This window comes from Pezoporus flaviventris, unplaced genomic scaffold (genome assembly GCF_033815535.1).
Source record: "Pezoporus flaviventris isolate CSIRO_AGI_PZ_B2104156 unplaced genomic scaffold, CSIRO_AGI_Pfla_v1 ptg000185l, whole genome shotgun sequence".
Classification (NCBI taxonomy): domain Eukaryota; kingdom Metazoa; phylum Chordata; class Aves; order Psittaciformes; family Psittacidae; genus Pezoporus; species Pezoporus flaviventris.
In genome coordinates, this window is record NW_026892733.1 from 219,347 (window position 1) to 242,458 (window position 23,112).

Consider the following 23,112-nt stretch of genomic DNA (forward strand, 5'->3'; position numbering starts at 1 on the left):
ATTAATAAAAAGGACTTTATAGAAGAATCTCCTCTCAGCCTATTGATTCGGCAGAAACCTAGAGTCAAACCCCTTTATAGTGGCTGGCATTCATAATTTCCGTAACACAGTAAGGGCAGTCAAATATTTTCAGCACTTTTTACAGTGGCAATTTGCACGGACTTGGTTCATTTATGAAACTAGCGAACGCACAGACTTGAGGTCTGGGAGAATCGACGGTGATTAATCTTATTCTAATGGTGAATTTAATGCATTTTCCTTTCATGATCGGAAAGCAGCCGTGCCCCTCCCAGAGGCGGAACAGCCGAGAAGCCGAGGCCACCTCCCCGCCGCCACACCGCCTTCCCGCGGGGCTTCAGGTGGCTGCAGCTGGTCGCTCCCCCAGCCAACCTTCCTGCCGGGAAGAGTGGCCGCCTGCCGTCAGGGCTCCCGGCCCTGTTCCGGGCTGAGACTGCACGAAGTGTGCTAGCCCTGAGGTAGACAGCCTGGCTGTCCCGCTCCGTTCCTAGGCCAGGCCTGGCCTGGCGTGGCGTGGCCCGGCCCGGCCCGGCGCAGCTCAGCTCGGCTCGGCTCGACTCGACTCCTCGCGGCGGCACCGGCCACCCCCAAAGGCCGCGCCCCGTCCTGAGCCGCGTGGTGCTGGCTGGCAGACTGACAGAGTGCCAGACTACAACTCCCAGAATACACCGAAAAATCAAACTGCACACCCTGTCATGTGAAAGGTGATTTTGTACTACGCGACTTCCGCCGTGTAGTACAGGTTGGGAATGCGAGTAGAGATTGGCTGGCTCTTGCCCCGCTTGTCAACGTGTTGGGGAGCAGGAATCGGTAACGGAGGAGTGAGCGCGGCAGGACGAGGGGCTCCTCGCGGTGAGTACCTAGCAGAACTGTTTTCCCACCTCACAGGACGCCACACAAGCAATCCGGCCGGGATTTAAAAAGTCATCGATTTAATGCGCGCTTTGATGACGTAATAACGACTAACGAGGCTGCGGTGCTGCTAAATGCATGGCTCGGACCGGCACTGTCCTCGGAGGCACTCCCGTAGAATAATTGCGCCTGCCGATGGCCACCCACGCTGCTCTTGAAATGCCTGTGCCCAACAGGCACTCAGCACTAACTAGGCCTTCCGCCTCCTCCCGCTCCTGGGACTCGGCGAGCGGTCATTGGCTTCTCCACCTGGGGCGTGCTCTGTCACCGCCCTACGATTGGTGGTGGACGCACTGACTGTCATCAGCGCCCGCCAATGGGGTTGTAGCTGGCCACTGTGCAGGCTAAAGCTCCGAGGCGGTTAGCCTGGTCTAGTTGGTCTTTGAGAGTTTTGCGGAGTTGTTGGGTGGTGGGGACTCTAAGGGACGTTGACGGCAGGTCGTGGCGCCACCTCACGGTCTCTGTGGGCAGCAGGAGGACTCTTATTGCCCTTTGGCAGTGTAATACCTGGTGTGTGCCCTGCTCGGCTCGGTAGGGCGTGAGTGCCTGGGTCACTTCTGCCTCAGAGTGAGGTCTTGTCCGTGGCTGAGAGGGGACTGAGGGACTGGCTCGTATCTTTGCTCTGTGGCTGTTATTTTTAGAAGGAAAATATACAGCAAAATGCATGAGAAATTCTCGTGTCTGTGTTCTCTTGAAGCAGTGACTTGCCAAGTATCCCTCATGTTTCTTTCCTGAGATAGCTACAATGAGATGGCAGTGGTTTGACCAGTGCTCAGTCTGCTGACCTGTGTTGTCTGAATTGCTATAACTCTGTTCTGCCTGCCTGTGTTTGTGTTTGATCCATATAAGCAAAGAAAATGTCTAGTGCCTAAAATAAGAGGAGTTCCTGTTGAAGACCAGGAGTGTGGAAATAATAAGATGGCCTCACTGAGGTAGATTTATGAGGGCAGATATGTAAATTGCATGTATATGACATGCATCCAGTGTCAGAGGCTGATATGGTGAATTCAGTAGTCAACTTGGTTTTCCAAGAAAATCCAGGTAACTAACTGAATTATTTCAGTTTCTGTCTCTCATCTATGAGCCTGCATGTAAGTGCCAGCTTGGATCTTGGATTGCTTCTGTCTGCCTTGCTTGGCTGCTTGGTTTTTCTTTGATGATTTGTGCCTTTTGCTTCCTGCTGCAAAGTAGCATTATGAAAATATGCTGTTCTCTTGGGCTTTCTTATGCAATATCACTGAGTTTAAAATGAAAATACTCGATGAATGCTGCAACTGTATTTAGATATGTGATAAATTCACATGGCTTTTACTAGTTTTGTGTTAATTCAGGACAGTAAGTTATCTATCATAAGTTGTAGTTTTCCTGTTCATGACTCAGTCTTCTGAGACTGAAACTTCAAAATTTCTTATCCTGGCTCGCTCTGTTATTTTGAGAGTTTTTTTTTTGTAAGAACTTCCTACGAACATGATTTGGTAGTAAATTTGGGGTAGGTGGAAATAATGAGATGTGGGGGTTAAAATTTTGTTTGGTTTAACTTTTGGGGAATTAGGCTTTTAACTGCAAGCCATCTGTCCTTGTATGATGTATCAAAAATGGGCCAGAAGAATTAAACAGTGTAGTAAGTGGCTGACAGCTTCCCACATGAAACTTTATGTGGAATACCAGACAACAAAAGAAAGGTAGGAGCTGCTGGTCATCTGTTTTAGACCCATCATTACATATGAGGTGAAGACAGCAGCAGCATTCTCTCCCTTCAGCCTCACCTTCCCATTTGCCTTCACAAGACTCTGATATGTATTTCGGCATCTGCTTGGCAAAGCAGTGATAGCAGCTAGAGCTAGATTTCCATAAACAGTTGCTTCTGCTCTTCTTTCATACTCTTGGCAAAATGACTTCTCCATATGACAGTTTTTCTGAGATGCAAGAAAGAGTGTGCTTTGTGGTAAAAATAGGTGTCCTGAGGGAAGTTACTTGGAAGGTGCAGATGGCTGCTCAGGTTGGGCAGGGTATCGGTCAGCGGGTGGTAAGCAATTGTATTGTGTGTCACTTGTGTTTATTGTTTTCTTTTCCCTTTCCCCTTTTATATTCTCTCCCTTTGTTATTTCCCTTACCATTATTATTATTGGTGGTAGCAGTAGTGGTTTTGTGTTATACCTTAGTTACCGCACTGATCTTATCTCCATCCGTGGGATTTGTATTGTTTTGATTTTTCTTCCCCATCCGCTGGGGGGGGGGTGGGGTGGGGTGAGAAGGGGTTGGAGTGAGCAAGTGGCTGCGTTGTTTAGTTACCAGCTGGGCTTAAACCATAACAATAGGAATTCCACAATTTTCTTTACTTAATATGTTAGTCATAAAAAGTAACTTTGCTTTTATCACAGCCAGGTAGTTCTTCTCTCTACTTCTGTTGAACCCCATATACCAGTGTTTGTTGGAAGTATACCAGTATGTGTTTGTTGGAAGGGAGGTAGAATTTATACAGCTGCACAGGAGATTTAGCAAGCATGGTGGTATCAGCTCAGATGTTGTTAGTGCACATAAGGATCAGGTTTAACAGGTTTGTGCTCAGGACTTTCCAATCACACCAAAAATCTCCATCAGAAGTTAGGAAGCACCCAGAATTTTCTATCTCTATATTTAATGTTTGGCTTGATGCTAGCTGCTCTTCTGCCTTTCTTCCTTTAATGTGACTTTGAAGTGTCTTTGCTTTTTCTGTGGCATTTTTGATACTAGAGCCATGTGAATGTGGGAGTTGAAGATGAGTGCTGCTGCACAGATCCTAAGTAATTTTTGTTGGGAGTTAATTTTTGAAATGCTTTAATTGAAGCACTTGGACTTTCTCCAGAGATCCTTCTGCATAAGCAGCACACTAACATATGTGTCTTATTTACAGGCACAGAGTTCTGTTAAAACTCTTCAGGTTCGAGAATCTCTGCAACTTCTACCCCCTGTGTTTGTTGTATAAGTAAGGGAGTAAGAGCCATCAGATTACAAGCCTCCGTGTTTCTCTCAAAAGGTTGGCAAAGACTATTTTGTGTTGCAGGGGGAGAAGTGTAAGAAGGCTAAGAGAATAAGAAGCTCTTGGGTGTGACAACATATTATATTCCTGGCAACTCCTTTGTACTCAGAAGCTGAAAAGTGCTGCTTTATTGCATCCTTATTTAAAAGAAGTAAACGTTTTGTGTTCACTAGATACAAAATGTGACTTAAGTATGAAAACTGTCAGAACTGTTCTTCTACCGAGTGGACTGGTAGAATTGCAAGAAGTAATTTTATAAAGATTCTGACATTACAGTGCTGAGGTGTTATAGAATAGCTGTCTGTGGAGATGTTATATCCCTGCAGTATTTGCTTTGAGGGAGGTGGGTCTCTGATGAATCTGTAGAATAAAGAGATGCACTTACCCACTTTGACTGCGTTTTCCATGTGTATAAATAATGCTATACTCCATTAACCTGAATGCTTCCTACCTGTCACCTAAAATCAAGTAAACCTGTTACTGAGACAATTTATTGTTTTGTAGTGCCTGAGAAGTGCTAGTTAGTTCATGTTTGTATACTAACCAGACTGTGTAGTATTTACTGACTTGTGCAGTATTCTTACTGTCCTACCCCATTTTTTGCAGACTAGTCCTTTTTCCATGGAAGCTGAAGAAATGATGGAATGTATCCAGGAATTCCCTGAGCATTATAAAGTTATTTTGAATAGGCTGAATGAACAACGTGAGCAGGATCAGTTTACAGATATCACTCTGATTGTTGATGGTATGTATGTACAGGCCTGAGAACCAGTTGGTATAGAGAATTCTGAAAGCTGTGTTGGGAAGCTATGGGACTTGTCACAGGTCAGCTGTCAAACTGGGTTGCTAACATTATTGGATCTGTATTGATGTGCAAGTTGCTTGCAGAGTTTCATTTAAAATCTTGGGCTGAACAGAATCATCAGCAGTGGTTAGTAATTTTGCTTCTGCTTTTCCAAACAAGGGGCTAAATATTTTCAGATAGAAGCCCACTTTGAAACTGCTGTACTATATTTAATGTGTTGTCTAAGGATTCAGAAAATATCCTAAAAATATCTTTGCCTAACTTGAGCTGACTGCATGCAGAGAACTTAAACAAGTATTTGTTGATTTAAAAAAAAAAAATCCAACAACCTCAAAACAACAACAACAACAAAAAAAAACCAATCAAAACACCCACAAAAAAACCCTACCCACAACAAATGAACAACTAAAAACCCCAGATTGAAATAAGATTGCCTTCTTGCTTCTACTATTTTGATGACACCAAGTTGAGTAGTGCACTTGACATGCCTGAGGGACAGGATGCCATGCAGAAGAAATTGCACAAGCTTGAAGTGGGCTCATGTGAACCTCATGAGGTTCAACAAGGCCAAATGCAAGGTCCTGCACCTGGGTTGGTGTTGTGGTTTAAGCCTGGCTGGTAACTCAGAACCACGCAGCTGCTCACTCACTCCTCTCTGTTCTTCCCCTGCTCCTGGAGGGATGGGCAGGAGAATCAAAAGAATGTAAATGCCACAGATGGTGATAAGAACAGTCCAGTAATTAAGATATAATACAAAACCACTACTACTAACAGCAATAATAATTTGATAAGGGAAATAACATAGGGAGAGAATATAAAACTAAAACGGGAAAAGGAAAACAATAAACACAAGTGATGCACAATACAATTGCTCACCACCTGCTGACTGATACCCAGCCCAACCCAGCAGTGATCTGGGCCTTCTGGGTAATTCCATCCAGTTTATATACTGGGCATGAAGTGCTGTGGTATGGATTTCCCTTTGGTTAGTTTGAGTCAGGTGTCCTGTCTGTGCTTCCTCCCAGCTTGTGCCCCTTCTCACTGGCAGAGCATGACACTGAGAAAGTCCTTGTTCGGATTACTTAGCAACAACTAAAAGCATCAGTGTTGTTCTCAGGCTAAAGTCAAAAATGCAGCATTGCACCAGCTACTAAGAAGGAGAAAAATAACTGTTACAGCTGAACCCAGGACGGTCGGTGCAACCCCCAGTATCAGTACAGGCTAGGGGATGAAGGGATTGAGAGTATCCCTGAGTAGGACTTGGGGGTACTGGTGGATGAAAGATGGGATGTAAGACAGCAATGTGTGCTTGCAGCCCAGAAGCCCAGTCGTATCTTGGGCTGCATTCAAAGGAGTGTGGCCAGCAGGTCAAGGGAGATGATTCTGCCCCTTTCTCTGGTGAGGCCCCACCTGGAGTATTGTGTCCAGCTCTGGAGTCCTCAATACAGGAAAGATATGGACCTGTTGGAGAGGGTTGAGGGGAGAGCCACAAAAATGGTCAGAGGGATGGAGCACCTCTCCTATGAGGAATGGCTGAGAGAGTTGGGGACATTCGGCCTGGAGAAGAGAAGACAAGTTTGCTGATGACACTAAACTGTGGTTCAGTTGATACACTGGAGAGAAGGGATGCCATCCAGAGGGACCTTAGCACAATTGAGAGGTGGGCCAATGCCAACCTCATGGAGTTCAACTAAGCCAAGTGCAAGGTCCTACACCTGGGTTGGGGCAATCCCAGGCACAGCTACAGGTTGAGCAGTGAAGTAATTCAGAGCAGCCTGGCAGAGAAGGACTTGGGGATGTTGGTTGATGAGAAACTGAACATGAGCTGGCATTGCTCACCTTTACTGTGAGGGTGGTGAGGCACTGGAACAGGTTGCGCAAAGAAAAAGTTTGAACAGGATATTAAATATCTGAAAAAAAACCACTAGGGAATGAGCAAGTCCTCCAGTTGATTGAGTTGTATAGCTTCAACAAGCTCAGTGATGTCAGCAAGGGCCTGCATGAGATGGGATAGGCTAGGTGCAGTGGTATTCCATGTTACCAGGAGACATAGTATATGCTGCTGAAATAGATTTGTAGACTGGGGTGGTTCTGCAGTTGTGCTCTTCTCTGCATCTGCCCTTATTCTTTACTATAGAATCATAGAATAGTTAGGGTTGGAAAGGACCTGAAGATCGTCTAGTTCCAACCCCTCTGCCACTGGTAGGGACACCTCACAGTAGACCATGTTGCCTAAGACTCTGTCCAACTTGGCCTTGAACGTTGCCAGGGATGGAGAATTCACCACCTCTCTAGGCAACCTGTTCCAGTGCCTCGCCATCCTCACAGTAAAGAACTTCTTCCTTATATCTAACATGAACTTCCCCTGGTTTAGTTTGAGCCTGTTGCCCTTTGTCCTGTCACTACAGTCTCTAATGACGAGTTCCTCCCCAGCATCCTTATAGGCCCCCTTCAGATATTGGAAGGCTGCTAAGAGGTCTCCACCCAGCCTTCTCCAGGCTGAACAGCCCCAACTTTCTCAGCCTGTCTTCATGTGAGAGGTGCTCCAGCCCCCTGATCATCCTCATGGCCCTCCTCTGGACTTGTTGTAATAGCTCCATATCCTTCTTATGTTGAGGACACCAGAACTGCACACAGTACTCTAAGTGGGGTCCTATGAGATCAGAATAAAGGGGCAAGATCACCTCCTTTGACCTGCTGGTCATGCTTCTTTTGATGCAGCCCAGGATATGATTGTCTTTCTGGGCTGTCAGTGTACGCTGCCGGCTCATGTTGTTTCTCATCAGCCAGCACCCCCAAGTCTTTCTCTGCAGGGCTGCTCTGAGTCACTTCTCTGCCATGAGTAAGGATGATGTTATCCTAAACTGATTTTTTTTTTTTTTCCTCTTTTTGTAGGTCACCATTTCAAAGCTCATAAGGCTGTTCTTGCTGCCTGTAGCCAGTTCTTCTACAATTTTTTCCAAGATTTCACTCAGGAGCCCTTGGTGGAGATTGAAGGTATTATTCATGCAAATAAAAGCCTTCAGAGTTGAGTGACCAAGCTCAAAATGAATGTAGTATCCTTGGTATGGACTTAAAGGCATGCTCGGTCATGTTGATTAGCTTTCTTGGTCTCAGCTATTGAGTTGTTCTGAGACAGTGTTGCGATTTAGCCCTGACTGGCAACTAAGCACCACACAGCAAGGCTTGCTTGTTCCCCTACCAGCGAGATGGGGGGAAGAATTGGAAAGGTAAAAGTGAGAAACTCATGGGTCGAGATAAAAACAGTGTAATAATTAAAAAAATAACTTTCAAAACATGGTAAGGAAAAGAGAAAATATAACAGAGGAAATATAACAGGAAAAATATAACAGGAAATTAAAACCCAAGAAAGACAAGTGATTCAAAGGAACAGTTGCTTGCCACCAACTGACTGATGCCCTCTGCCTGTCTTCTCCCACCCCCCTCTAGTTTTATCACTGAGCATGATAAAGTGAGGTGAATTAGTGGTGAGGTACTGAAACAGGTTGCCCAAAGAAGTTGTGAATACTCCATCCCTGACAGTGTTCAAGCCAAGTTGGACAGAGTCTTGGGTGACATGGTTTAGTGTGTGGTGTCCCTGCCCATGGCAGGGGGGTTGGAACTAGATGATTTTAAGGTTCTTTCCAACCCTAATTATTCTATGCTTCTATGATGTCATATGGTATGGAATATCCCTTTGGTCAGTTGGGGTCAGCTGTCCTAGCTGTGTCCCCTCCCAACTTCTTGAACACCCTCGGCTTCCTTGCTGGTGGGTCAGTATGAGGAGTAGAAAAGACCTTGACTGAAGTGTAAGCACTGCTCAGCAGTAACTGAAACATTAGTGTTTTATCAAAGTTATTTTCAGAACAAATCCAAAACACAGCACTTTTCAAGCTACTATGAAAAAATTTAACTCTGTCCCATCTAAAACCAGTACAGATAGCTATTGCCACTGGAAAAAACTTCTGAGGAAAAATAAAAAAGAGAAAGATGCCTTGGTAGGAGTGTAAGAACAGGGTACGTGTGGAGCAATACTTGCTTGGCAGGCAAGGAGCGATTTCCTGGAGTAATATGGCTTCCAGTAACTTTCTGCTCAGAGATCTCTGAGAGAGAGATCTCTATTTTTTTTATGTTTAAATTTATGGATTTTATTATTTCATACAAGCAGCCTTTTGTCCATCTTACCGTTCCTTTTATCTTTGGTGTGTCCTGGGTTCAGCTGTAGCAGTCATTCTTCTCCTTCCTAGTTGCTGGTGCAATGCTGCATTTTTTACTTTCAGCCTGGGAACAATGCAGATAACACACCAATGTTTTCAGTTGGTGCTAAGTAATGCTTACTCAGATCAAGGACTTTTAGTCTCATACTCTGCCAGTGAGGAGGAGCATGGGAAGCCAGGAGGAAGCAGAGACAGGATACCTGACCCAGACTAGCAAAGGGGTGTTCCATACCACAGCATGTCATGCCCAGTATATAAACTGGGGGTAGTTGCCCAGAAGGCCCAGATTGTTGCTTGGGTCGGGCTGGGTATCTGTCAGTGGGTGGTGAGCAGTTGTATTCTCTCCCCTTATTATTTCCCTTATCGTTATTATTAATGGTGGTAGCAGTAGTGATTTTGTGTTATACTTTAGCTACTGGACTGTTCTTATTTCAATCCGTGGGAGTTACATTCTTTCAATTCTCCTCCCCATCCTTCCAGTAGCAGGGGGAGGAAGGAGGGGGGGAGTAAGGGAGCAGCTGCATGGTTCTGAGTTACCAGCTGGGCTTAAACCGCAACGGTGTGACATGACCCTATAGTTGTTCAAGATTCCCACATTTCTATAGTAGATATCTTATTCCAACATGAGCCTTTCAAGAGTGGCATCTTCATGAAACTGGTTGTCTAAGTGTTGTGAGCAAAATGGTAAGTAGGCAAGTGTGCAGGATGAAGTAATTGGTAAAAGAGGCTGGTTTTTTTTTGCTTGTAAACAGGTGTAAGTAACATGGCATTTCGTCACCTAATTGAGTTCACCTATACAGCAAAACTAATGGTCCAAGGTGAGGAAGAAGCAAATGATGTTTGGAAAGCAGCTGAGTATCTACAGATGTTAGAAGCAATCAAAGCACTTGAAATCAGGTAAACACATAAGTCTCTTTTTCTTCCCAACACTGAAATGTAGAGTCTTAATAATCCTTTTACAGGAGCTGGCTGCCTGTATTTTGCAGTGCTGTTTCTTATCCTGGGACCTTCTAAACCTGTGTGGGACCGTATAATCTTTGACTATAAAATATGGATCAGAATTATAAAGGCTTAAAAGTGAACGTCACATTCTTTGGGCTGGAACTTGATGACAAGTGACATGGCTGGTAGATGTTGCAGACATTGTAGGCCTGTGACTTTGTGTTAACTAATACTAGGTCTCAGTGCTGACTGCCCACACTCAATTACAGTTGGGTGTACAGTGACAATTTGCCTCAGTTAATTAGACCACATTAACAAATATGTGCTGGTGTTTTGATTTCATGTAGCTTTCTGCTTTCAAGAGAATAGGCAGTGATTAAAAAACTTCAAGGTGCAAAGTTAATCTCTTGAACAAATGTAATTGTTATCAGCTTTATATGGGATCAGTACTTCATCAAATGTTGCTGTTTAATCAAATGTTTTAGAGCTATTGCCATCCTTTATAGTTTTTTTTTTTTTTTTTGGTGGGGTTTCTTTGGTTAGAAAAACAAATGTGTATCACTATCAGTCTCAGTTTTCTCCAACCCCAGTAGAAGGGGGAAGAATTGCAGTACAGTGACTCTGTCTGAGTTTTGAATGAAAGGGGTAAACTTCAGAAATTTCAGGTAAAGTAGAGATTATTATAGAACTAACCATTTGTGTAATGAGCTCCACATCACATAATCTAGACTAGAAAGAAAACAACCAGCTGTTATTCCTTGAGGTACAGTGAGTTGTATGTGTGTATCCCCATCCAGAGTTTCACACCTGAGTCACACAATGTGCGCAAGGATGGTAGTCTCTCTCCTCTTTGCCGAGCAGATTATTATTTTGGTATGTGATTCTGGAGCTCCTTGCAGTAATGTGCAAAGTAACTGTCACCACCTAGACATCAGAAATCCAGGCTAGATGAAACTATAAGTATAGCTGCTCTGTCTTTCTGTATCTGAATATTTAATAAGCAATTTCATAGAATCATAGAATAGTTAGGGTTGGAAAGGACCTTAAGATCATCAAGTTCCAACCCCCCTGCCATTGGCAGGGACACCTCACACTAAACCATATCACCCAAGGCCTTGTCCAACCTGGTCTTGAACACTGTCAGGGATGGAGCATTCACAACCTCCCTGGGCAACCTATTCCAGTGCCTCACCACCCTAACAGAAAAGAATTTCCTCCTTATACCCAATCTAAACTTCCCCTGTTTAAGTTTTAACCCGTTACCCCTTGTCCTATCACTACAGTCCTTAATGAAGAATCCCTCTCCAGCATCCCTATAGGCCCCCTTCAGATACTGGAAGGCTGCTATGAGGTCTCCACGCAGCCTTCTCTTCTCCAGGCTGAACAGCCCCAACTTCCTCAGCCTGTCTTCATACGGGAGGTGCTCCAGTCCCCTGATCATCCTCGTGGCCCTTCTCTGGACTTGTTCCAACAGTTCCATGTCCTTTTTATGTTGAGGACACCAGAACTGCACACAATACTCCAGGTGAGGTCTCACATGAGCAGAGTAGAGGGGCAGGATCACCTCCTTCGACCTGCTGGTCATGCTCCTTTTGATGCAGCCCAGGATACGGTTGGCTTTCTGGGCTGCAAGCGCACACTGCCTGCTCATGTTCATTTTCTCATCAACCAACACCCCCAAGACTTTCCCCACAGGGCTGCTCTGAATCTCTTCTCTGCCCAACCTGTAGGTGTGTCTGGGATTGCTCCAACCCAGGTGTAGGACCTTGCACTTGTTATGGTTAAACTTCATGAGGTTGTCATTGGCCCACCTCACAAGTGTGTCAAGGTCCCTCTGGATGGCATTCCTTCCCTCCAGCGTATCAACCAAACCACACACCTTGGTGTCATCGGCAAACTTGCTGAGGGCGCGCTAAATCCCACTGTCCATGTCAGCGATGAAGATGTTAAACAAGACTGGTCCCAACACTGATCCCTGAGAGACACCACTTGTTACTGGTCTCCAGCAGGACATTGAGCTGTTGACCACAACTCTTTGTGTGCGGCCATCTAGCCAGTTCTTTATCCACCGAGTGGTCCATCCATCAAATTGATGTCGCTCCAATTTCGAGACAAGGATGTCGTGTGGGACAGTGTCAAACGCTTTACACAAGTCCAGGTAGATGACATCAGCTGCTCTACCCCTGTCCATCAGTTTTGTAGCCCCATCATCATAGAAGGCCACCAAATTGGTCAGGCAGGATTTCCCCTTAGTGAAGCCATGCTGGCTGTTACCAAGCACCTTGTTGATTTTCATATGCCTTAGCATGTCTTCCAATAAAATCTGCTCCAAGATTTTGCCAGGCACAGAGGTGAGACTGACTGCTCTGTAATTCCCTGGATCATCCATTTTCCCCTTCTTGAAAATGGGGGTTATATTTCCCTTTTTCCTGTCATCGGGGAGCTTCACCTGACTGCCATGATTTTTCAAGTATGATGGACAGCGGCTTCGCAACTTCATTTGCCAGCTCCTCCAGGACCCACGGATGGGTTTCATCAGGTCCCATGGACTTGTGCATGTTCTGATTTTTAAGATGGTCTTGAAGCAGATCCTCTCCTACAGTGGGCCTGAGGTCTTCATTTTCACAGTCCCTGTATCTGCCTTCCAAGACTTGGGTGGTTTGGTCAGAGTCTTTGCCAGTGAAGACTGAGGCAAAGAAGTCATTAAGAACCTCAGCCTTCTCCAAATCCTGTGTAGCCAGTTCTCCCGAGAGCTTCCTGAGGGGGCCTATGTTCTCCGTAGTCTGCTTTTTTTTATTTGCAATGTAACTATAGAATCCCTTCCTGTTATCCTTAACATCCCTGGCCAAGTTTAATTCTAACTGGGCCTTAGCTTTCCTAACCTGGTCCCTAGCTTCCCAGACAACATCCCTGTATTCTTCCCAGGTCGCCTGTCCTTGCTTCCACCTTTTATAAGCCTCTTTTTTCTTTTGAATTTTCCTCAAGAGCTCCTTATCCATCCAAGGAGGTCTCCTGGCCCTCCTGCTGCACTTCCTTGTAGTTGGGATGCAACACTCCTGAGCTTGTAGCAGGTGATCCTTGAATATCAACCAAGAGTCTTGGGCCCCCCTGCCCTCTAGGGCTGTATCCCATGGAACATTACTAAGCAGGTTCCTGAAGAGGCCAAAGTCTGCTCTTTTGAATTCCAGGGCAGTGAGCTTGCTGCACACTCTTCTCACTGTCCTGAGGATCTCGAACTCTACCATCTCGTGATCACTGCAGCAAAGGCTGGCATGGAGCATCACCTTTCCGACAAGCCCTTCCTTGTTGGTGAACACGAGGTCAAGCATGGCACCTCTCCTTGTCATCTCCTCTATTACTTGCAGAAGGAAGTTATCTTCCACACAATCGAGGAACTTCCTGGATTGCTTGTGCCGGGCCGTACCATCCCTTCAACAGATATCAGGGTGGTTGAAGTCACCCATGAGAACAAGGGCCTGCGAGCATGAGGCTGTTCCTGTCTGTCTATGGAGTGCTTCATCCGCAGGTTCTCCTTCATCGGACGATCTGTAACAGATCCCCACAGTAATGTCCCCCGTAGCTATATTCCCTTTAACCCTGACCCACAAACTCTCTGTGGACTGCTCACCTGTCCCCTGACAGAGTTCCATACTCTCCAGGCTATCCCTAACATAAAGGGCAACTCCCCCTCCCCACGTATCGGGGCTGTCTTTTCTAAAAAGCCTGTAACCTTCCATTCCAACACTCCAGTCATAGGAGCCATCCCACCATCTTTCTGCGATGCCTGTTATATCCTTGTAGATGTGCACACATCTCAAATTCCTCTTGTTTGTTCCCCATTCTATGGGCATTTGTATAGAGGCATCTGAGCCAAGATCCAAATGAAGCCGGCTCATTGGCTGGAGCAGCTGGGATATCTCTACATTGCTCAGAGCATTTATTATAGGTGCTGGCAACTGACTGGGAGTTTTGGGATGGAATGATGCCCCCCTCCCCCATAATAATAAGCTGTGTCCTGCATGAGGTCATTAGCCACATCTGTGCCGTATGACATACATGTATTCTCGAAAATCCTTATCTTTCCTATTACTACAAAACATGAAAGTAGGTATGGTGTAGCTTACATAAAAGGATTCATCAGGCTGTAAAGGAAGGTAAAAGCCCGAATTACTCTTGTCAGTTTGATTTGAGGGGAAGATAGCCACTCATTTTTTCAAAACTGATGCATGCTGGAGGTTTTGCTACTGATTTAAGTGCTGTTGACACCTGTGAGAGTGTGACTTGAAAGCATTGGCCCACTCAGCTGTCTTGGAGGAAGGGGGGTGTGTGTTTATGGTGCAAAAAGAGGATGAGAGTTGTGGGTTCTGTTTAAGCCCAGAGAATTAAGCTAAATAAAACTAAACTCTATCCACATCCCAGTGTCTGCTTTAAAAAAAAAAAAAAATCCAAACACCCCCCCCCCCCCCCCAAATAAAAAGGCCCAACAAAAACCTTAGCTGTGTGCTTTCCTGAAGTATGCGATGTTATAATAATCACTGTGTGAAGTCACAGCTGTAGTTTTTTCTAGCAAGCTGCAAGTATTGCAGACAATTGGGTTCACTACAGAGCTTAAGAGGTGAATAGTGTAGGAAGGACTTGAGTCTCATTTCTGAGTAGGCAGGCCAAATAACTCCTTCCTTTGGGCAAATTTTCTTACCAACTACAGAATTTCACAAGTTTCTTAGATAAACTTATGCCATTAGACTAATTGGCTTTTCTTCTTGATAGATAGTGTATATTGATCATAGAATCGTTAGGATTGGAAAGGACCTTAAGATCATCTAGTTCCAACCCCCATGCCGTGGGCAGGGACACCTTACGCTAAATCATATCACCCAAGGCCTCGTCCAACCTGGCCTTGAACACTGCCAGGGATGGAGCATTCACAACCTCCCTGGGCAACCTATTCCAGTGCCTCACCACCCTAACAGGAAAGAACTTCCTTCTTATACCCAACCTAAACTTCCCCTGTTTAAGTTTTAACCCATTACCCCTTGTCCTGTCACTACAGTCCTTAATGAAGAGTCCCTCTCCAGCATCCCTATAGGCCCTCTTCAGATACTGGAAGGCTGCTATGAGGTCTCCACACAGCCTTCTCCTCCCCAGGCTGAACAACTCCAACTTCCTCAGCCTGTCTTCATACGGGAGGTGCTCCAGTCCCCTTGTTATCCTCGTGGCCTTCCTGTGGACTTGCTCCAACAGTTCAAGCGCACACTGCCGGCTCATGTTCATTTTCTCATCGACCAGCACCCCCAAGTCCTTCTCTGCAGGGCTGCTCTGAATCTCTTCTTTGCCCAACCTGTAGCTATGCCTGGGATTGATCAAGTGGAGCTATTTAAAACTATTAGAATCAGAATCATAGAATAGTTAGGGTTGGAACTTGATGATCTTAAGGTCCTTTCCAACCCCCCTGCTATGGGCAGGGACACCTCCCACTAAACCATGTTGCCCAAGGCTCTGTCCAACGCTGCCAGGGATGGAGCATTCACAACTTCCTTGGGCAACCCATTCCAGTGCCTCGCCACCCTCACAGCAAATAACTTCTTCCCTATATCTAACCTAAACTTCCCCTGTTTAAGTTTGAACCCGTTACCCTTTGTCCTGCCACTGCAGTCTCTAATGAAGAGTCCCTTCCCAGCATCCCTATAGGTCCCCTTTAGATACTGGAAGGCTGCTATGAGGTCTCCATGCAGCCTTCTCTTCCCCAGGCTGAACAGCCCCGACTTTCTCAGCCTGTCTTCATACGGGAGGTGCTCCAGCCCCCTTGTTATCCTCGTGGCCTTCCTGTGGACTTGCTCCAACAGTTCCATGTCCTTTTTATGTTGAGGACACCAGAACTGCTCATAATACTCCAAGTGGGGTTTAATGAGAGCAGAGTTAGAGGGGCAGGATCACCTCCTTTGACTTGCTGGTCACGCTCCTTTTGGTGCAGCCCAGGATATGGTTGGCTTTCTGGGCTGCGAGTGCACACTGAAGCCAGCTCATGTTCAGTTTTTCATCAACCAGCACCCCCAAGTCCTTCTCTGCAGGGCTGCTCTGAATCTCTTCTCTCCCAACCTGTAGGTGTGCCTGGGATTGCCCTGACCCCTTGCATTTGGCTTGGTTGAACTTCATGAGGTTGGCATTGGCCCACCTTGCAAGCGTGTCAAGGTCCCTCTGGATGGCATTCCTTCCCTCCAGCGCCTCAATTGAACCACACATCTTGGTGTCATCGGCAAACTTGCCAAGGGTGTACTCAGTCCCACTGTCCATGTCACTGGCAAAGATGTTGAACAAGACCAGTCCCCGAGGGACAACACTTGTTACTGTTTTCCAACTGGACATTGAGCTGTTGACCACAACTCTTTGTGTGCAGCCATCCATCCAGTTCTTTATCCATCGAGTGGTCTGTCTATCAAATTGTTGTCTCTCCAGTTTAGAGACAAGGATGTTGTTCAGGACAGTGTTGAATGCTTTGCACAAGTCCATATAGATGATGTGAACTGCTCTGCCCCTGTCTGTCGCTTCAATAACCTTATGTCAGATTTTCCACAACATTAACCATGCTATTCTATAGCTGTAAGGAATATAGATTAAGGACAAAGTAGCTTCCAAAATGCATGCAGGTTATGTGGTAGTTCATCATTCAGCTGCTTTGAGAAACAGCTAGTGAGTGTTTAATGTATAAGCTCACTATCAGGCAGGAATTTTTATGTAAGTGCTTATGGATCTTAACTATGTTTATGTAAATGCTTTCCAGGAGCAAAGAAATTTCATCACCCTTAGAATCAAATCAAATACAAGATAAAAATAAACCAAAGAAGAGGAAGGTAGCTGAAACTTCTAATGTTATCACAGAAACACTACCACCTGCAGAATCAGAGCCTGTTGAAATTGAGGTTGAGGTTGCTGAAGGGATCATTGAAGTGGAAGATGACAGCATCGAAACACTTGAAGTAGCTTCTGCAGAGCAATCCATAAAGTACATACAGACAACAGGTACATCAGATGCATCTGCTTTGGCTCTTTTAGCAGATATCACCAGCAAGTATCGTCAGGGAGAGGGAAAATGCCAGATCCAGGAGGAAGATGACAGTGCATCTGATACCTTGTGCAAACAGGTAGAAGGTTTTGAAATTGTGGAACTTCAGCTGTCACATATGAAGAATTTATTCTGCTGTGAGAAATGTAACCGTTCATTTAAATTGTTTTACCATTTTAAGGAACACATGAAAACACACTCTACTGAGAGGTACAAGTGTGACATATGCAAAAAAAGGTACCTACGAGAGACTGCTTTGAAACAGCACCTCACCTGTTACCACCTTGATGAAGGTGGTGCCAGCAAGAAGCAAAGACCTGGCAAAAAAATACATATATGCCAGTACTGTGATAAGCAGTTTGACCACGTTGGACATTTTAAAGAGCACCTTCGGAAGCACACAGGTAAGAGCATTTCTATAGTTCTGTCCTTGTGACCTTAGCTCTAACATTTTGGGGTTTTGCATGTTTTGGGGAAATAGAAAATATACTGAAGAGAGCATGTGAGTCCTGAGTGCTAGAAATAATTGGCTTCTAGTTAGAACTAAAATGCTGGTTTGGGGTGTGTGAGGGGGGTTGTGTCTTGTTTTTCTTTGTTTTGCTGTTTGTCCTGGTTTCACCTGTAACAGTTTTTTGTTTGGGTTATTGTGTGTGTGTGTGTTGATTCGGAGAAAACTCCAGGAACAAACTTGCCAACAGAGTTTCAAGTTGACAAGCAGGTATTCTTTATTGCGGCACCGGGAGACATGGGGGATAGCTCCTCCTAACATGTGTCCCCCTATTGCTACACAAGCCATCCTTATGTAGTCCCTGGGCATACATACATATTCATGAGGCTACTTATGGATTATGTTATTTTCCAGAAAGTTCCCCCCATGCGTACAGAATTGTGGTGGTGGTATCTGAGGGTTGTTTACTTCTTCCAACAATCTTCATCACTTCTGGCAGCCTTTGAAGCACACACAGTAGATGCTTATACCAGCTTAATTGGTTTGTTAGCACCAGAGACATAATAATCCTCCTATCCTCCTACTTATCAGTTAGTTTAACTGTAGCCCATCCTGGACACCTGCCATTCCTAGATATTCCTTATTCTTGCGTCCTGTTCTTCTACACTGTTTTTCTTACATTGATTTTGTACTAAGGTTATAGGGCCTAAAACTATGTCAACTGCAATGGTTTATCTTATACAAGAATTCTCAGTATGTTCTCTAGCTGTACTCTACTTTTTTTTTTCTGTGTATTATGCACCTCAGTAATTTTCCATTGCTACTGTTACAAAGCCATCAAACTTAATATTACTTAAAACTGATTCTAAAGGTTTATATATTCAATTTTGTAATTTTGTGCCCCCCTTGCCTCAGTGTGTGTGTGTGCTGTTGTTTGTGTGTTTGGTTTTGGGGTTGTGTTTTTTTGTTTGTTTGTGGTTTTTTTTACCTCTCCGTCCTAATAGCTGTTGCAGTGCTGTGTTCCAGCTTTAGTCTGAGAACAGTGATGATAACAGACAGATGTTTTAGTTGTTGTTAAGTAGCACTTACCCTGATCAAGGACTTTTCATTCTCTCATGCTCTGTCAGTGAAGTGGGGCACAAGAAGTTGGGAGGAAGCAGAGACAGGACACCTGACCCAAACTAGCCAAAGAGGTATTCCATACCACAGCATGTCATGCCCAGTATAAAAACTGGGGGAGTTACACAGAGGGGACCAGTTGCTGTTTGAGTCAGGCTGGGTATTAGTCAGGGGGTGGTGAGCAATTGTATTGTGCATCACTTGTGTTTACTGGTTTGTTGTTTTTTTTTTTTTTCCCTTTCCACTTTAAGCTTTATATTCTCTCCCCTTGTTATTTCCCTTATTCTTAATAATAATATAATATTGTACTTTAGTTACTGGACTGTCCTCATCTCAACCTGTGGGATTTACATTGTTTTGATTCTCCTCCCCATCCTGCCAAGGGAGGGGAAGAGGTGGTGTGAGTGAACAGCTGTGTGGTGCTGAGTTACCAGCTGGGTCTAAACCATGACACCGTGGATAGAAGCTTTGGGTGAATGAGGTGGTTAAAAATAGGCACCTGAAAACAGAAAGCACTAATGAAGCTTCTTTCTCAAGTCTGTTAGATCTTAAAGTTTTTTTCAGAATCATTTCTTAAAGCATATTTTCTTCTCCAAAATTACCAAACCGAGGAGCCACTCATTTTCACAGTTCTGTTGAAATATGATTTGAACTGTGATCTTTACTGGAATACACAGTTTAAAGAAACCTTTTAACTAACAGAACTTCTGAACAAATGCCTATTAATGAATTAGGTGTAAAATAGCCCCTAACAACTCTCTTGTACCATCTTGTCTGAGAGTTTCATTATTGCATTTGATATCTCACCTATGATTTAATCTTTTTTGTGAGTTAACACAGCAAATCTTTTCTAGCGACTGACAAAAAAGTCTACTACTGTAAAATATGCCTCTGAAACATGGATAGCATATTTTGAGTACAAAATGACTTGTGCTACTTTTATATGGGAGGTTGAAGTGCTACTTCATCTTACTGAAAAGTTTTTACTGTTTGAATAGGTACTGAACATTATATGCATATTTATATATATAAAATATATGTTGTCCCGATATTTCAGAAGTTTTTGTTTAATATGTCAGTCATGAATCACCAGAATTTAATGGAGAGTAGCAGTCCTACATATTCTCAGCTTTTTTTTTGCTGCCAAATCCTTTTAAATGGAATGTCTTTGCATCTGTGGAGTGTTGATATTGGTCAGTGTGTGATTGGCCTAGGAAGGCCAATGTTACTCTCATCTACAAAAAGGGCAAGAAGGAGGACCTGGGAAACTACCAGCCAGTCAGCCTCACCTCCATCCCTGGAAGGGTGATGGAACGGCATCCTGGAGGTCATCACCAAACACATAGAAAAAAAGGTCATCAGGAATAGTCAGCATGGATTCAACAAGGGTAAATCTTGCTTGACCGTTCTTGTAGCCTTTGATGACGACATAGCAAAATGGGTCAATGAGGGGAAAGCAGTGGATGTTATCTACCTTGACTTCAGCAGGGCTATTGACACAGTCTCCAGTAAAATCCTTGTAGGTAAGCTTAGGAAATGTGAGTTAGATGAATAGGCAGTGAGGTGGATCAAAAACTGGCTGAATGGCAGAGTTCAGAGTGTTGTGATTAGCATAGTAGAGTGCAGTTGAGGCCTGTAGTCAGTGGTGTTCCTCAGGGATTAATACTGGGTCTGGTTTTAGAATCATAGAATCGTTAGGGTTGGAAAGGAACTTAAGATCATCTAGTTCCAACCCCCATTGCCATGGGCAGGGACACCACGCACTAGGCCATGTTGCCCAAGCCTCTGTCCAACCCAGCCTTGAATGCTGCCAGGGATGGAGCTTTCACAACTTCCTTGGGCAATCCATTCCAGTGCCTCGCCACCCTCACAGCCAATAACATCTTCCTTATATCTAACCTAAACTTCCCCTGTTTAAGTTTGAACCCATTACCCCTTGTCCTGCCACTGCAGTCTCTAATGAAGAGTCCCTTCCCAGCATCCCTATATGCCCCCTTCAGATACTGGAAGGCTGCTATGATGTCTCTGAGCAGCCTTCTCCAGGATGAACAGCCCCAACTTTCTCAGCCTGTCTTCATACGGGAGGTGCTCCAGCCCCCTTGTTATCCTCGTGGCCTTCCTGTGGACTTGCTCCAGCAGTTCCATGTCCTTTTTATGTTGAGGACACCAGAACTGCTCATAATACTCCAAGTGGGGTTTAATGAGAGCAGAGTTAGAGGGGCAGGATCACCTCCTTTGACTTGCTGGTCACACTCCTTTTGGTGCAGCCCAGGATATGGTTGGCTTTCTGGGCTGCGAGTGCACACTGAAGCCAGCTCATGTTCAGTTTTTCATCAACCAGCACCCCCAAGTCCTTCTCTGCAGGGCTGCTCTGAATCTCTTCTCTCCCAACCTGTAGGTGTGCCTGGGATTGCCCTGACCCCTTGCATTTGGCTTGGTTGAACTTCATGAGGTTGGCATTGGCCCACCTTGCAAGCGTGTCAAGGTCCCTCTGAATGGCATTCCTTCCTTCCAGCCTATCAACTGAATCACACATCTTGGTGTCGTCGGCAAACTTGCCAAGGGTGCACTCAGTCCCACTGTCCATGTCACTGGCAAAGATGTTGAACAAGACCAGTCCGAACACCAGTCCCCGAGGGACAACACTTGTTACTGTTTTCCAACTGGACATTGAGCTGTTGACCACAACTCTTTGTGTGCAGCCATCCATCCAGTTCTTTATCCATCGAGTGGTCTATCAAATTGTTGTCTCTCCAGTTTAGAGTCAAGGATGTTATGCAGGACAGTGTTGAATGCTTTGCACAAGTCCAGGTAGCTGATGTCAGCTGTTCTACCCCTGTCCATCAGTTCCCTAGCCCTATCATAGAAGGCCAACAGATTGGTCGGGCAGGATTTCCCCTTAGTGAAGCTGTGCTGGCTGTCACCAAGCACCTTGTTTTTCATATGCCTTAGCATGCTTTATAGGAGAGTCTGCTCCAAGATTTTGCCAGGCACAGAGGTGAGACTGACTGGTCTGTAATTCCCTGCATCATCCATTTTCCCCTTCTTGAAAATGGGGGTTATATTTACCTTTCTCCTGTCATCGGGGAGCTTCACCTGACTGCCATGATTTTTCAAATATGATGGACAGTGGCTTAGCAACTTCATTTGCCAGCTCCTTCAGGACCCACGGATGGGTTTCATCACGTCCCATGGACTTGTGCATGTTCTGATTTTTAAGATGGTCTCGAAGCAGATCCTCTCCTACAGTGGGCCTAAGGTCTTCATTTTTACAGTCCCTGCATCTGCCTTCCAAGACTTGGGTGTTGTGGTCAGAGCATTTGCCAGTGAAGACTGAGGCAAAGAAGTCATTAAGAACCTCAGCCTCCTCCAAATCCACGTCACCAGTTCTCCTGATGGCTTCCTGAGGGGGCCTGCATTGTCCCTTGTCTCTCTTTTATTTGGTACATACTTAAAGAATCCTTTCCTGTTATCCTTAACATCCCTGGCCAAGTTTAATTCTAACTGGGCCTTAGCTTTCCTAACCTGATCCCTAGCAACATCCCTGTATTCTTCCCAGGTTGCTTGTCCTTGCTTCTGCCTTTTATAAGTCTCTTCTTTCCCCTCTAAGTTTTCTCAGCAGCTCCTTATCCATCCAAGGAGGTCTCCTGGCCCTCCTGCTGCATTTTCTTCTAGTTGGGATGCAACACTCCTGAGCTTGTAGCAGGTGATCCTTGAATATCAACCAAGAGTCTTGGGCCCCCCTGCCCTCTAGAGCTATGTATATTGTATATTGCCCTCTTCCTTTTTTTTTTTTTTATTGTTACTAGTTCCCAGCTTCCTGGGTTAATGCCCTCCTTCTTTCCTGTATGTGCTATGATGGATGCTTAAGCCCCCTGCACAGCTTGTGCCTGGGGCAAGTAGTCCAGTTTCCTCTCAGCTTACCAACAGTCTCCTGCAGCTCAGCCACCTGCTGCAGGAGGACCTCCACCATGGTGCACTGACCACAGCCCTGTCTATTTTGTATCCTTGTCTAAAGAGACCAGTCAGGGCACTTTCTATACTCTGAGGTCTGCGCTGCAACCTCTCCTCGGCTCTGGGTGCCTGTGTTGGCCACAACCAGAGTAGAGCTCCCAGACTAGGCCCTGGTCATGACGTAAATGCTCACCTGCCTGCTTGCCCTGCCTCCGCAAAGTGCTGTGCTGTGCCCTGCCATGCCACTCCCTGTTCGCCCTGCTTCTGGTCACTTGTGCTCCCTGGGGTGGGTTTTTACTCAGTCAGGGCTGGTGCCATCCCTCCTGATGCCACCCCCTGTGAGTCAGCTGCTTGCATCAGCTGAGCTGCTGGCTTCTGGGCAAGTCCTGTCAAGGACTTGAGGCTCCCTCAGTGGCTCTTGCCACTTTGATTTGAGGCTCCTGGACGCTATGCTTCCCCCTGCTCAGGTGTTGAAGGCATGCTCTCTGGAGTTACTCAACTCAGCAATTGACTATCTTATTCAACTTGTCTGTCCATGACCTGGATGAAGGGCTAGAGTGTACCCTTGGCAAGTTTGCTGATGATATGAAGCTGTGGGGAGTGACTGATACACATGAA

The 23,112-nt window shown here is 45.3% G+C and overlaps 1 protein-coding gene across 5 annotated transcripts in view; it reads left to right on the plus strand.

Annotated features, from left to right (window-relative positions):
• Positions 1-647: 647 nt before the first annotated feature.
• The window catches only part of LOC133262054 (zinc finger protein 131-like), a 73,009-nt gene continuing 50,544 nt past the window's right edge, over positions 648-23,112 (plus strand). Inside the window, exons 1-6 of one of the 5 annotated variants that reach the window (XM_061440939.1) lie at positions 650-870; positions 4,556-4,694; positions 7,650-7,751; positions 9,724-9,868; positions 16,692-17,052; positions 17,155-17,377. In XM_061440939.1, coding sequence (XP_061296923.1) covers positions 4,571-4,694; positions 7,650-7,751; positions 9,724-9,868; positions 16,692-17,052; positions 17,155-17,377 — 955 coding nt within the window. In that variant the 5' untranslated portion in view covers positions 650-870; positions 4,556-4,570. The other 4 variants (XM_061440935.1, XM_061440936.1, XM_061440938.1 and 1 more) reach the window with 4 other exon arrangements.